Raw genomic sequence first — 15,379 nt, 5'->3', positions numbered from 1 at the left:
AGGCCAATGAAGGAGAAAGTGCCTTGCTGAGGTTTGAGACATCCATAAGAATGATCAGGAACTTTTTGAAGTTTATGTTTTCCTGCAGGATCACCTGAAACAGGATAGGGGAGGAGATAGTTTAGAGAGTGTGTCAACCTGGGGGAGAGAACCAATCTCTTCTTCTTCTTCCTTCTTTCTTTTCATTTCTTTGCCTTTCCTCCCCTCCCCTTTATTTTCTTTTTCTTTCTATTCTTGTCTCTCTCCACTCCCCTCTGTCCTCTCTTTTCAAAGGGGACAGGCCCAGCAGACCTGATGCCTTCCACAAGGCCCATGCCCACCACTTGGTGCATGTCTGCACAGTGTGCCCTTATTAATTCAGCATAGTGTTTCTCAGGGCTCCTCCCCTCACTGCTCTTTGTTTAAAATTCTTGCTATTGGTGTTGTTTGGGAAGTGAGTGGGCCAAGCGCAAAACCTTAGGCTTTGCTGGGCAGCTCTGCACCCCAGGTGGATGGCAGTGGGTCTGAGTGTTGTCAGAAGGGGAAGAAGAGGGTGTGCTGGCTGCTCAGCTCGGGTTTCGCCAGCCCAGACATCTGCTGGGAGGCCTAGTCCCTATTTTGAGAAACAGCCTCAACGAGGTTATCAAGTGTCATATTTTCAGAGGCGAATTAAAGGCACCTAACACTGAGCTTCTAGTCCAGAAAATGTCCATATGGAAGCAGGCCGACTCTGGGCCTCTATTTCTGCACATGTTTTCACATCTTCCCTCCTCAATGCTATTTTTGCTGAAGGTATCTTGGATTATAGAATAATGTCATCCTAAAAAAAGTGCCATTTCCATTTATGAAAGTTCTATTTATTAACACAGGCAGAAATAAGATTGTGAGGTGATTAAATTTGAGGTAGTAAGTATATGATCTAGGTGCTTTTATAGCACAGGTTTGTAAGCAGGGTTATAATGAAGTCATCAAAATGCAGGTCCAGAAATCAGACATTACTCATGAACCACTGGCTAGTGGGGGCATCATGTGAATGGTCATTTCTCTGAACCATCATGTTACATGAGTCCATGGCCCCAGGTGCATGGAGTTGGGTTCATTTTCCTGAGAAATTCTCTGTGCCCCGTTCTGTTCCCATCAGTTACTTGTTGTGTGGAAAGCTGGTTAGTCAGATTTCACCGCTTTTCAGTTATTTACAAAAGTAAATAGAAATAGAGCAGGCTTATCAGTCAGCAGCCAAGATGCATTTCAGAGTGTATGGCATCCTATCTAACTCCTGGCTTTGCAGTTTTTATCTTAGTATTCCTGTTCAGTTTCCTTCTTTTTTTTCACACTTTGCTGAAAGGGACTTAATACAGCTCTGTTTCTTTTTTTTTTTCCCACTGAAGGAAAAAAAAAAAAAAGACAACAAAAAAACAAAACAAAACACCCACATTGTATGACTTATCAAAAGTAAATCGGTATCCTTAATATTTTCTTGCCTTCTAGGTGTGGCATTTCTGTTCTGCCTGTGATAGGGGTTGTATTGACTTTTCTTGCCCCTTGCCAATTCTGTTAGTGAATCTAGAGGAAAACTCAATTTTGCTATAGGACTTCTGAACTGAAATTAGTGCTGATTTGGCCAGCATGTCTCCTTTGATGCTAATGTAAAACCAAAGGGTGAGAGATGTAAATGACTAGATAACTATTATACCCCCAAAATGTGATGAAACCTTCAAAGAATGTCTGTAAAATTTCATTTTGGTTTATTCAAGAACTTAATTGCCATTTGTGTTTATTTTCTCCTGTATCTCTTGTGGACTGTTTGCCATTTCCATAGTTATGTATTATGTAATTTACTCCTGGTTGTTTCCACAATTATCTGTTACTTAACACTTATCAGGTACTTTCATGGAATGTGGCTACTAATGGGCAAACAGGTCAGGAAGAAATGTCACTAAATGATATTCAATCATTAAAAAAAAAAAAAATCAGATTGTTATTTCTTAAGAAAGTAAAAATACCCTTTGCTGCCCAAATTGCAGTTCAGGAATGCAGCAGGAGGACCCAGAATCCTCCCTAACTCAGCTTTGTAGGTCTTTAGCATGGCCCCATTCCAGTCCTTCTTCACAAACAGCCAGGTGGACCTGGGGATCTCTAAACTCTAACCTCCTGCTGGTCTTCCAGAAAAAGCAAAAGCAGTGAAACTGGCTCTCAGATGATAGTTCTTTTCTTCTTATTTTCTTCTCTTCCGCCACTTTTCTTATGGGAGGGACACTTCCATTTCTTACTACAAAAATGGAGATGAAGGTGACAGTGTACCACCCATTTGTGTCACGGGTCCAGTTCAAGGTATTCTAGTCATACCTCTGCCAATTCTCTTGTCCTGCAGATGTCTAGGCAGGTCCCAGAGCCTTTTTTTCCCTGCATCGTCTACCAGAATGGTCCCATTTCTTAGATGGTAAATAATTCAGCCTGATCTAAATCATGGCTTCAATCCAGGATCCTGCCAAAAGCTTTTCCCTCCCTCTTCTGACAGCCCACTCAGACCTCACCACGGGTGCAGAGCCTGTGCTGCGGAAGCTGGCTGCTATGTCTACTCTCAGGTTCCTCTTCTTCAGGATCCTGTCTTCATGACCTGGGTGGTATTGGGGTCAAGGGCTGTCCTTAGCTGGTAATCTCTATAGTTTCCTAACTGGTTGTCTCTATGCCTCTGGTGCTGTAGGTATCCTGATGCCCTATTGCTCTTGTGGAAGGCCTCCCTCTGAGTGCATGGGAATTCTTTCCCAGTTTTGCCCCACCCTGTACATGGTCCTCTTGTCCGGGCTCCTCTGAAGTCCTCTTGGTGCATCTGTGCTGGTGGTGGAGGAATGGTTGTCTCTGCAGCATCTGCCTACCTCATATTGCTATCTGTTGACACAGGCAGCCACCTTCCAGCACTGGATGGGCAGGAAAGAGATATCAGGTATAGTTTCGGAGGGACTTTTGGAGAAGCCATGGTTACATTCTCAGTATGCAGGTGGGGAAGAGGAGGAGTGGAAGGAGGAAGAGAAGAAGGAGGGAGAAAACACAGTGAGGTAGAAACCTTGGCAAATAATGAAGCCATCAGCTGAGACATAAAGGGAGGAAAGACAATGTTACATAGAGAGCTCTTTGCTGGGCATCCTTAGGGCCTAAAGTCTAACAGCCTTGGGCAGTCTCCAGGAGTTGTGGAGCCAGGTGTTAGCAGGTGTGGTGTGGTCTTTGTGTAATAAGGACGTTTGGAGGAGGTGAGTGTCCTACTGGAGACAGATGGCAGGGTACATGCTGGACTTCCTCAGGGCTGTGCTAGCTGAACTATGCCTTCCCAGTGGAGACAGAGATTGACCAGAATTTCGAGTACTGCTGGGGAGATATGTGGTTGATGCCAGGGACTCTGCAGGCTTCACAGAGATGAGAGCAGTGGCCAAAGCTGAAGGAGATCTGGAGGGGATGACCAGATCCCTCCATCCCCATGCCTGCGGTACCGTCTTTGAGCTTCTCAGACCCTTGGCTGAGAGGAGAACTGAGAGCCCAGCAGGCTAGTGGGCTTGTCAGTCTGTATGCATCCATCCATCTGGCAGCAGTCCTAGGAGTCCTAGGACAATGTTATTTGGTAGAAACCAAATATGTGTTTCAAGCTTGAAAATGCACACTGTCACATAAAAGACTGGTTTCAAGAAAACAATGAGCTTCTGGTTGTCTAGCTTTGGGAGGAAGAAAAGCAGAATCAAAACTCAGGAAAAGAAGGTGCTAAATCATGCCTGAGAGATGATAGGAAGAATTGCTTTATGCAAATTTAACACGTGCTTAAGTGCACAAGGCTGGCTATGTTAAGACAGCTAGCTGGCTTGTCTCTCTAAGAATAATTAGGCTTTCTCTCCTAGGGAACGCCTGCACTCTCATACTGGCCAACTCCCAGAAGTTGTTGAACCCACTTTGGGAGAAAGAAGCCAGGTTGCTGCCAAGGCATCTTCATTCCCCATGAGCTGTGCCCTTCCTCCTACATAACTCTTCCTGCTTCCTTTTCGTTTTCTGGGTTTAGAGGGTTTGTGACTTTGAACAGGGGAACCCAGATAATTTTCTTGCTATTATTCTGCAAAACAACTTGTGATTTCATGGCTGGGAGTGCAGACCACCAGCTGCTGGGGAAGCACTGCATCATGTGGCACCTCATGAATAAGTGACTTGCTGGGTCGGATCAGAGGCTGTGCTCCTCCAGCAGGGCATAAGGAGCAGTTTCTGTCCTTGAACTCCTGGGACTGCACTGGTTCCAGTAGTAAGCTCCTGCTGTCCTTTCAGGGGCCAAGCAAGCCAGCTCCAGGCGAGAGCAGGGGACAGCTTTGCCATGTATGCAAACATTGCCTGGTGGTTTGGGATTCAGTAAGTTTTCTCCTCTGATTTATTTCATTTCATCTGTTAAGAATGTTCAAACCTTAGTAAACTAACACTGCCTATTTTTTTAAATGGTTATTCTTTTTCTGAAATATTCAACAATGCAGCAACTCTAGTTTTTATCTGATATGTGAAGCAGGAGTTGCCCTGCTTCGCGAGTATTTGTTGATGGCTAAGTGATCCACACCTCTGGGCTCTTTGTTAACTTACTGGGAGTTGGGTAATAGCTGTGGGATTTAGCTCTCAAATGTTCCTCTTTGAATGTGTATTGATGTGTGGTGAGATAGCAGTGTTCCCATATATACAGCCCCCTGAGTTTAGAGTTTGGTTAGGGCTGTGGATAGCTTTTGTTATTATGTCTTAGAGAATCCTATCTATAAAGCTAATCTTTTTATGTTGCATTACTGAAAGCTTCTCCCACTGACCAGGTCAAAACTGTGAAATTCTATTTTGAATAGGATTCCATAGTCAGTTTTGAATGCATTTTTCTGTATCAATGCACCTTTTATTGGGCATCTTGAGGAACTGGCTTCTAATCTACCCTTGAAGAGATGAGAGATTTTATTTTTTTAATCCCAAAGAGTAAACCTGCTAGTCATGGTAAAAATAATTGTAATTCATTACCAGTCATTGAGCATTGCCTTTTCCATATCTTAGTGACACACCAGAAACTTCATGGGAGTCATCTCATTTAATCCCCATGCACATTCAACTGATAAACCCAAAATCACCCTCTGTTCAATTCTTGGGGAAGCTGAGGCTTACAAATTACAGTAGCTTGCTCAGATAAAGTCATCTGCTAGAGGACAACAGCTTGGCAATCTCTTGGCTGGATTTGCGCTGACATCTTTCTGACACCACAGCACAGAACCAGGACCTTGTAGTTCTAACAAGGTGTCCTGGGGCAGATTTCCAAAAGACAGTGCTCTTATGTTGCCTTGGATGTGACGTTTTTATGGGTGAAGCCATATCCCCAGGTTTACTGGACCAGGCTGGTATTTATTGTCTGCATGCCACAGTTTTTCTGAGAGCTGCCTGTTTCATAGATACCCATTTTAGCTTTTACTTATCTGGGTTTTCTGATGCTTGATTCTCTGGTTTTAAGTTTTATTTTTAATGGCAAAGACAAAGTTTTGGTGGGATTTTCATGATCTCTCCTTCATCAGAAGGAATTTTTGTTTTAGAAGACATATTGCTCTAAGCTTGAGAGGGGTTGAGCTCTGAGAGAAGGTGTTATGGGTACATCTAACTTGGGGTCCCTGTTCTTTAAGGTGGTTTGCAGCAATCCTGTATCCATGAAGTGGCCTTGGGGCGTCTTGCTTTTGTAGAAGGTCTTAGATGCTCAAAGGAGTGCTTGACCCTGAAAGCATAGAGGAGCTTTCCAGATTGACCTAGGTCTTATTCCAGCTCAGCTGGCTACTTGACATCAGCCCTGGGCATGTCCTTTCATCTTCCTGCAACTCCAGCTTTTCCTCTATTTCCTGAAGCTGATGAACACAGCCCCTGAGATTCTGTGTGAGCCATATGGAACCTTAACCACGAATGATGTTCTCAAGGTCTCCAGTTTTGTTTACAAACAAAACTTTTCTGGACCACACATTAGAGAAGAGGGTGTCTCTCTCTGACTGTGTGCTGGAAACCATTTCTAAAGGTTGCTCCCCATCCTTGTCCCTCTCCTCACACTCAGTTTTCTAGTACTTAGCACGGGAGGGAGTTGCTGGTTATCCTGGGGTCTTTGTTTTCAAGAAGAATTTAAGTAGATAGCAGTATATAATGGACAAGAGAGGGTCCTAGGCTCAGAAAGAGCTGGAATTCCAGCCTTGCTAGCTATGGATAAGATTATGTTACGTTGCTTAGTCTGTTGAATCCTCAGACATCTCATCTGTAGAATGGGAATAGTAAGCTTGTAGTATGACATCTTTGTGAGGATTGAATATACACAAAGTATTTGGCATGGTGACTGACTGATCATTGCTCAGACAGTGAGAGCTTAAAGTCTGATGAATGTTGGTGTTAGAGATGTGGGAGCCCGTATTGTTGGTAAGGAGGCCTTATCAGCCTCTTTGGCAGCCTACTCCTACCAGCCTTTAGTAGTGCTAATGGATCAGAGTTCCTGGACATACTTCTGTCCAGAGTTGGGCACATGGAGTTCAGTCCCGGGGTCCTCACTCCCACACTTACTCTCTCATGTAGTGGTCACCGTCTTACTCTCTTTGTGCCAAGCAATTTGCTTGTCCCTGTTCTCTTGGAATTGAACAGAATCTATAGCTGTGTCTGGCAATAACATCCTAATACTGAAGAATCACAGGGAGAGACAGGTGACTCCCTTCTGCCTGCAGCAAAAACAGGCCTTGTAGTCTGGCTTGCTTCATAGCTGAGTTGGTAACCAGGAGGGGCTGGGGTGTGCCTGGTTTCTCTCTGAAGTTCCCTGGGAGCAGAGCTGTTTACCAGCAGCCAGATAGAGTAACCAAGTGGTAAATTATATAAATCACATAGTCACATCATTCAAGTGAGCTGGTATTTACATGGCCATTGATTTCAGCATTCAGTATTCTTGGACCATAAGAAAATGTTATGCCTTCGTGTCTGATTGGAGACATGGCAGAAATATAAAGCAGAAGCCCTCTGGACTCTGGGTCTGGGGGAGTACAAAACACTGTGAATTTCCCCTGGGCAGTCTTCAGGCCAGGGAGGCCCAAGGCTATCCCATCCCAGCGGGGAGCCTGCAGGCACCTGTGGAATTTGGTTTTAATTCAGCTGCCTGCTCCTGGAGCCTGATATTTGCATTCCCTGTGCCATTTTGCCCACGTAGTCTTCTTATTCTCTGACTTTCAGGGAGCAGATTTCAAGCATTCTGCCACACATTGAAGAGCTCTCAAAATAAAACCCAGCTGGGAGTCACCCAGCTGATGTGAGAATTAGCAAACATTGCCCAAAAACAGTAAATGTGTGATGGTTTTAAGCTATGATTGATGGCCTTTGAAATTCCAGAAATGTTTTTATATCTACTTCTCATTTTGTAAATAGTTCCTGCTGAGGCACACCCAGCTTTCTAACCTGGAAGACTGGAGGGAGTTTGGGTTATGTGCTCCATGATTCATCCCCCGAAGAGCTCAGAGGACCTGCCCTGCACCTGCTGGGTGCGGGGAGAGAGGAAGCAAAGCCTGCTTGCCTGGCCTGGGTGGCTGCGTGCCCTCAGCCAGCGACACCTGTCCTGGGTGTGCCTAGGAGGAACCAGGTGTGGTCCAGATCCCATGGTTTCCTAGACTTGTGCAGAAACCCTGCTCCATTTAAACTGCACCCATACTCCCGAATCTCAATTAGACTCCACCGCACAGTGTCCGCACAGCATTTTGAGAACAGCGCCACCGGCTTGGTAATGCTTATGATATTTCAACACTGAGCAAAGACAAGTCAGGCCTCTCCTGTGAACAACAGTGGTTCTCTCCTGACTGAGCCACTCACAGGTGAAGGAACTGAACACTTTTTATCTCACTCTGTGAACCTGGCCTGTGAAGGTCAGGGTACACTTTCAGAGAAGCCTTGTCTGCAGGCACAAAGCAAAGAGGGAGGAAGCAGTCTGGTAGAGACTGTGTGGTCCTTCTACATAGCAGCCTCTGCTACCTCATGCATACATCCTTGGCAAACACAAGCTTAACTCCAAGAGTATCTGCACATAATCTTTTGATGGAGGAGGAGGAGGAGGGAGCCAGGATGAGGCTTCCTCACTCTCCTGCAGCCAAAATGACCCCAACATGCCTACCATCTGTCCTGCTCCCACTAGGAGGCTCTTTCTCCTGGCGGACATATCTTGCCCCTCCCGTGTTTCCTATGAGGGGAAGCATAAATGAATTTTGTGTTTAGGTCTTGGGTCTCATCCCCAAGAAATCTCATTAGTGTATTCCAAAGTATGAAAAAAAAAATCTGAAATCCAAAACATTTCTGGACCCAAGTATTTCAGTCTGTACCTATACATATGAAAAGCAAAGTATGCCACATATTAAAAACACAAACAGCCTTAATTTAGCATCTCCTGCTCCCCAGAGATGTTAAATAATGAAGAGGTGAGGTACCCACATATTTTACAGAAAGATTAATAATCATGAGGAGTGAGATAAGTAAGCCCTTGTGTCTGGCATCCCGAACATGGTTTTCTCAGACTGGGGCCCTGCACTCACAGATGCAGAGCCACTGCATACATACCTCAGACATGGTTTTGAAGTAAAAATTTTTTATGTGTAGTTCTCAAAATTGGCATTCTGTGAAATAAGCATACAAGCTCCTAAATTCATTAATACATCTATTGAATGTAGACTTGTACAGTATAGTAATTGCTTTCACAAACGATTAAAAATGATAGTTGCAATCATGCCGTTTTAATGCTTTAATAATATGGGCCTTCATTTTAAAGAAATGTTGCAATCTATTAACATAAACTGAATCTCAGATATTTGGATATAACTGGTCCTTGATGGATCGAGAGTGTTTTTAAGCTTCCAGGTGCTTCCAGGCTGAGTGCACTGATCTCAGCCAGGCCTGCAGCACCCAGTGAGGAGCTCTCAGAAGATGCAGTATGCAAGAGAGCAAACAAAGAAGGCAGCGGGTATGGCAAGGCACAAGCAGGTGGAGCTGCTAGTGGGTTTTCCAGGAGCAGTGAACTGGAGACCCAATGCCAGAGGATGGAGAATATCGGAGAGTGGTTCAAGCTCAAGAGTCAGAGTCAGTGCCGGTGTTCAGACTCTAGAGGCTTGGCTGTCAACAGGGGGCAGATGTGTGATGTTGCTGAGCCAGCAGGCCCACAGAAAGCACACAGCTGATTGTTGCTGTGAAAGTTTTTTCTTTTCCAAAAGGAATCAGCAGTTTATTTTGTGAGTGTTAAATATTCAATATTTTTAAATGTTGGTCAATTTAATGTATATGTATGCGTGATGCACAACACACTGCTGGGCAAACATTTCCCTGGCGTCCTTGCAGCCTGCAGATTTGCACCATGGTCATAGTCCATGGGCCCTACTAGGTGGGTCATGGATGTACTGTGGGCAGGGGAACAAATGAGAAGATGGACAGCCCTCATGCTCAGTGAACACTGAGGAAGGAAAGAGTCCACATCAGCAGTAGACTTGACTGAAAAGTTGCTCTATTGAAGAGAGAGAGAACATGGTTACACATATCTGCATTTGTGCATCCCTTAGGAATGATGGTTTGGACTAGAGCAGAGAAGGGTAGAAGGGATGATACCCGGAGGTGACAGAGTGTGTATTTGGGGTGATCAAAGGGGGCAATTCAAACTTCTGCCTCTCTTCAACCCTTTGCTCCTGCACAGTGGTGGCTGAATAAAAGAATGCATCAGTAGCTGCTTCTGGCTGGACCCCGTGTTCTGAAGGAGTTTAAACCAGCTAAGTTGAACATGTATTCACTTCCTAAAAATTGTCAAATAAACACTCTTTTTCCTGATGGCAACTATCAGCATGTAACTCACAGACAAGTCTTCTTAGCCTGGACCCAATATTGATTCATGACTCTTTGATCTGATTCTGTCTGTTCTTCATTTTTCCATCTCCAAAGTGGGGTGACATCTGTCCTTCCTCATAGAGACTAAATAATGTCATGGTTAAATGTTGACTATTTTTATTTGTATAAAATGAAAGGAAATTGTAGAGAGAGAGAGAGAGAGAGAGCACAGTTTTATAAATATTACGATATAAATGCAGGACTTTTAACAAGGAAAAGCAGAGAATTGATTTGTGCCTACTTATCATAGTAGAGAATGAGATATGTTATTCCTGAGTCTTATATAAACCAGTGACATGAACATCAGTAAGTTTATAGCTTCTTCTGAATTGCATTTGTTGTTGCCCCATTTTATTTTATTTTTGATTTTTTTTTTAAGCATTAGATTTTTTTTTTTAGTTGTAGTGGACAATTTTACCTTAATTTCTTTTATTTATTTTTATGTGGCACTGAGGATCAAACCCAGTGCCTCCACATACTAGGCAGTTGCTCTGCCACTGAGCCACAACCCCAGTACCCCCCATTTTAAAATAACTCTTTCATTTTAAAAGCAGCGAGTATGCAGACAACGTTATCAAAAAAGTTAAGAAATTTAAAAATGCAGCCAGGCACAGAATTGCAATGCCTGTAATCCCAGCGGTTTGGGACGCTGAGGCAGGAGGATCGGGAGTTCAAAGCTAGCCTTAGCAAAAGCAAGAAGGTAAGCAACTCAGTAAGACCCTGTTTCTAAATAAAATACAAAATAGGGCTGGGGAAGTGGCTCAGTGGTTGAGTGTCCCTGATTTCATTCCCCAATTACCCCCCCCCAAAAAAAAAGAAATTTAAAAATGCATAGAAATAAAATAGCAGCACATATGCCATGCCATACGTCACTCAGATGTCAGTGAATTCTTTGTTCTTCTAGACTGTTTTATGATCTACTGCTCTCTTTAAAAATGAAATTTTCATAAGTAAATAATGTTTGGAAGTTCATTTTACCAAAAATCTTTGTTGAGCATTTTTGCTCATTAGATTGTATATTTTAAAACATGTTTATTGCCAGTGTAACATTGAACCATTATTTTTTGACATTGCCTTTTATTGGTGTATGATTAAATTATTTGGTGTATTTAGTTATGAATGTTTAGTTAGGTTATTTATTAACTTGTTTGCCATTAGTAGTTATGTCATAATGAAAATCTTTGAATCTCCCACAGTATGATCTTGCAGTACTATCATTTCTTCAGGATAAATTTCTGGGAATAGAATTCATGTGTCTTTGATACCTCCTGCCTCCAAGAAGGTTGCCTTGCAGCAGAGTTTACAGGGCTTGGAGAGCTCACGTTGCCTGTCTGTGGATCCTCAGTGACTAGAGCATTGCTGGGTGGGGAAGAGCAAGCCCTTGGGAGTCAGCTAATCTGGTTTCTATCTCTGCCTGACACCCAATGATTGTTTGCCTTTGGGTGAGCTGTGGATTTCTCTCAGGACTGAGTTTTCTCAGCTGCAAAATATTTTGAGAACTGAATGATGTAACTATTGAATAAGGTTTTTATTAGCATAGGACATAGTGAATGCTTAGTGTTGAGTAAATACTAGCTATTATTATAATAAAAGATTCAGGATCTATATAAAATAGGGTCCTTATGTATAAATGACTATATACATATGTGTACTTATTATGTCTGTATATCTATATATAGATAAATGCATATATAGATATGTAGACATAATATATATGCATAAATGTATATATTTACACATATCTGTACATATATACTATAAGTATTCTGCATATCAAATAAAATATCTATATAAAAAAAGTCAGTTGTCTTCCCTTACTAATCTGGAGGAAACAAGAACTTATAAAAACGTTCATCTGAGTGAGTGACTCATTGGCAGGGGTTTAGGAATCTCCTACAAGGTGAGGTGAGCATTCAAGACACAGTTTGAAATCTGGTGGAAACCAAGGTGAAAGGTTTACATGTTATGACACTATCGTTCGCAGCCAAACAGCTGCATTCACCCACTGTGTCAACAGGTGCTGGACCAAGGCTAGTTTACTATGGCTTGATATGACCCCAGTATATTCAATATCATGGACCCATGGATTCCAGACCTTCGGAACTGGTTTTGGCTCCTGACCTGAACCAGGATTGAAGCAGGATATCAGGGGAGCCCGCTGACCTAATTTTAATGCGTCCCCCACCTGTAACTCAGAATGGGCCAGGCCATGTAACCTCAGCTGCACCCTGGCCTTGTTAGGGTCCTGTAGAAAATAGAAGAGTGCTCCTCCCAGGTGGTGACCACATTCTTCAGGTGTTTCTTTCCAGGAACTCTTTTTTTCAAAATGCTTCCTCTGTTTTTCTTTTAACTGGTTTAGTTTCTTGAGGGTGTTATCTGCGAGTATGGAATGCTGCTGCTATACTGACTTTACAAAGATCATACCAGGCCTGGGCTGTAGCTCAGTGGTACAGCGCATGCCAAGCACATGTGAGGCACTGGGTTCGATCCTTAGTACCACATTAAAAAAAATAAACAAATACAAAGATCATGTCACACACAAGTCATTTCTGAAGAGAGGCATGAACACTAATGATAATGAATTGTTGTGAAGCCAGTGTGAAAACTTCTGCTTTATCCAGTTCTTCTAATCTTGTCGTTTTCAAGGAGGAAGATGAAGGCTCGTGCTCCTCCACCTCCTGGAAAGCCTGCCCCTCTGAGTGTTCATGGGGATCTGAGACCCCCCTGTGATACAGCCCTCAGCTCACAACAGAACCTGATCCACATGAAGGAGGCACTACGAAACAGTACCCTGGACATCACTGTGGTTCTGCCCAGTGGGCTGGAGAAGCAGAGTGTGGTCAATGGAAGGTAGGTAAGAGGCTGGTGCTGCAGGAGGAGCCACGGCCCTCCCATGTGCAGGTTCCAGGAAGACAACTGAAGAGTGGATGTTAATGTATTATCCTTTTTTTCCAACTCATATATACAGGTGAAGGCCACACTGATGCCAGTGAGGGTCTAGGTGACCAGCCAAGACTGTCCCATTGCCCCATCTGGAGTGAGGGTATGCTAACTAGCCCAGTCAGGTGCCTGCGAATCCTTATGGGAACATATGAGAGGTTGGGCTCAAAAAGGAGGGCAGGGATGGAGTCCCAGACACAACTCCAAGGAAATGACCATTGACTTCAGGATTAGACGAGTAACCCTGGCTTGCCACGAACATCCTTGGCTCTGAGGTTACTTAGCCAGGAGAGCAGCCTCCTGAGTGAACCATTCCAAGGTCCACTTACAATCTGATCTGTGCAAGCATACGTGCAATTTGCAGTCATCTTTTGCAAATGAAAACATGATCCATGGATTTTAGGTTGAAGAGAATTAATTCCCATATCCTCAATTGCCACACTTCATCTTCTTACCACAGATCTGCCAGTGGATGTGCCTGTGGACAACTGAATTACTGCTTCATACACAGAAAGTACAAATGAAATATTGGCAAAACTTCCTTCATTCATAGTACTTGGAGTTTTACTACCAATAGAATTACATACTTTCTGTTTGATGTTGATCAAAATACATTACAATTATGTTAAGAAGTCTTGTGCTACTATAACTGTTGCTATGACTGGTAACTCAATCCTTGAATTAAAATGCTAACAAATCACAGGAAAGAATTAAAATTTTTATAAATATTGTGTTGTAGAGAAGTACGATGGAAAACTTTCAAGCATAAAAATATATTTGCATATCTGGTACAGGAGTGAATGGAAGTAGTACTTCTAGGAAAACCAGAACAAGAAATAGTATAAAATATTTAACTCTTAAAAACACTTTGCTCAAGAATTATTAAAATGGATAATTGTGGACATTACAACACTTTGGGTTTTTATATTCTCGTGGATGCCTTTTAAAAAGCTCTGCAAGAGTTTTTTTATTTTATTTATTTTAAAATTTCAGTGTTTGGATGATAACCTGAATCTGCCTAATCCTTTGCAACTGTCTTATTAAATAAATAAATAAATAAATAATTTAATTAATTTAATTAATTAATAATGAATACTTTCAATGATTTTGTTTTGCTTAATGCTAGGGACGGAACCCAGGACTTTAAGCATGCAAGGCAAGCACTCTACCATTTAGTACACGCCTGCACTAGGTGATGGCTTAATGAGCAAAAGGGTATATAAATTTTCACAATATTCTGTGGGACATGTAAACAAAAATTGGAGGAACATTGTTCTCACCCTCAGTGTGTACCTAGGATTGGACCTGTTGGATTATAGGGTACTTTGTCTTTAATTGTTCTAGGCAAGGCCATACCATTTCCACTGTAGTGCCACTGGGGTGTGTGTGTGTGTGTGTGTGTGTGTGTGTGTCTGTGTGTCTGTGTGTCTGTTTGTCTGTGCCCGTAGCTGTTGTTACAGCAGTAGGACTGAGTACCGGAAGAGAGCAACACTGCACCAAAAGGGGAGGTGCCCATGTTTGAAGCAGGTGTCTTGTGACTTTTCCTCAGGCTTGGCTCCCAGGGGTCATACACCAGATAGTTGACCTGTAAGAGCTTCTCTGCATTTCTTTGTTTTACAGAGTAGTCATCATTTTAAGTACACAAAGCCTTATTACTTAAGAAGTATGTCACATAATCATAGTTTTAAAAATGATTTTTGAATATGTATGAAATTTTACCAGTGAGTGTATTTTGGTTTGTTCACTATTCTTATATTTTCTGGTTAATTTCTTTTCTTTTCTTTTTCTTTTTTTTTTTTTTAAAGAAAATGGCATTGTGAGATAATGCCTCAGAGATGAGTTCGTGCAGTGGTTTCCAAAGTATGGTCCCTGGACCAGGAGCATGTGCATCACCTGGGAACTTATTAGGATTCACTTCTCAGGCCCCACCTAACCCTCCTGAAGATGAGGCTGCTCCACATGTGCCTTAACAAGTCCTCCAGGTGATTCTGATGCTGTTAAAGTTTTCAGAACCCCAGGTTACTGTCCCCACCCCATCCCCAATTTTATAGTTTCAGAAACTGAGGTCTGACAGACTGAGTGATTTAAGCAGGAACATAGAGCAAAAAATACTTTCAGAGAAGGCTTATATCTGGGCTGGAAGGGGCTTGCAATTGGCTATAGCTAAGGCTGTGAAGCATGGCATGGTTCAGGATTAATAAAAGGAAAGATGGGGGTTTGGAGGTGGGAGGTTAGGGATTTGAATTAATGCCAGCAAATTTCCTGAATGATTTTTGTAATGGAGCACACTTTGACCCTGTGTTGGATGATCACATGTTAAGATGATATCAAAGGGCTCTGAGGAGGGGCTGAACAGACCAGCTGGTATTGAGGCACTTCCTAACCCTTGCTTAAAACAGATCTGCTCATTTTATGTTGGTGTGGTTTCTCCCTTCTCTTTAAACAGTGGTTTGAGTAAAAGACAAGCTTACCTTTTCAGCACCTAGAGAAATAGTTTTTAAAACACAATCAACCCTTAACTGTATAGTTCTGACATGAAAGATCCTTATCAGTAAAA

At 42.6% G+C, this 15,379-nt stretch overlaps 1 protein-coding gene across 5 annotated transcripts in view; it reads left to right on the top strand.

Annotated features, from left to right (window-relative positions):
- The window catches only part of Cobl (cordon-bleu WH2 repeat protein), a 271,478-nt gene that overhangs the window by 67,374 nt on the left and 188,725 nt on the right, over positions 1-15,379 (top strand). For 4 of the 5 annotated variants that reach the window (XM_047560611.1, XM_047560608.1, XM_047560612.1 and 1 more), the window contains exon 2: positions 12,529-12,732. In XM_047560611.1, coding sequence (XP_047416567.1) covers positions 12,529-12,732 — 204 coding nt within the window. Of the gene's footprint in view, positions 1-12,528; positions 12,733-14,627; positions 14,805-15,379 lie in introns of those variants that run through there. The other variant, XM_047560610.1, reaches the window with a different exon arrangement.

Source organism: Sciurus carolinensis, chromosome 8 (assembly GCF_902686445.1).
Source record: "Sciurus carolinensis chromosome 8, mSciCar1.2, whole genome shotgun sequence".
Lineage (NCBI taxonomy): Eukaryota > Metazoa > Chordata > Mammalia > Rodentia > Sciuridae > Sciurus > Sciurus carolinensis.
Note: the sequence above shows the minus strand (reverse complement) of the source record. Positions and strands in the feature narration are given on the sequence as shown.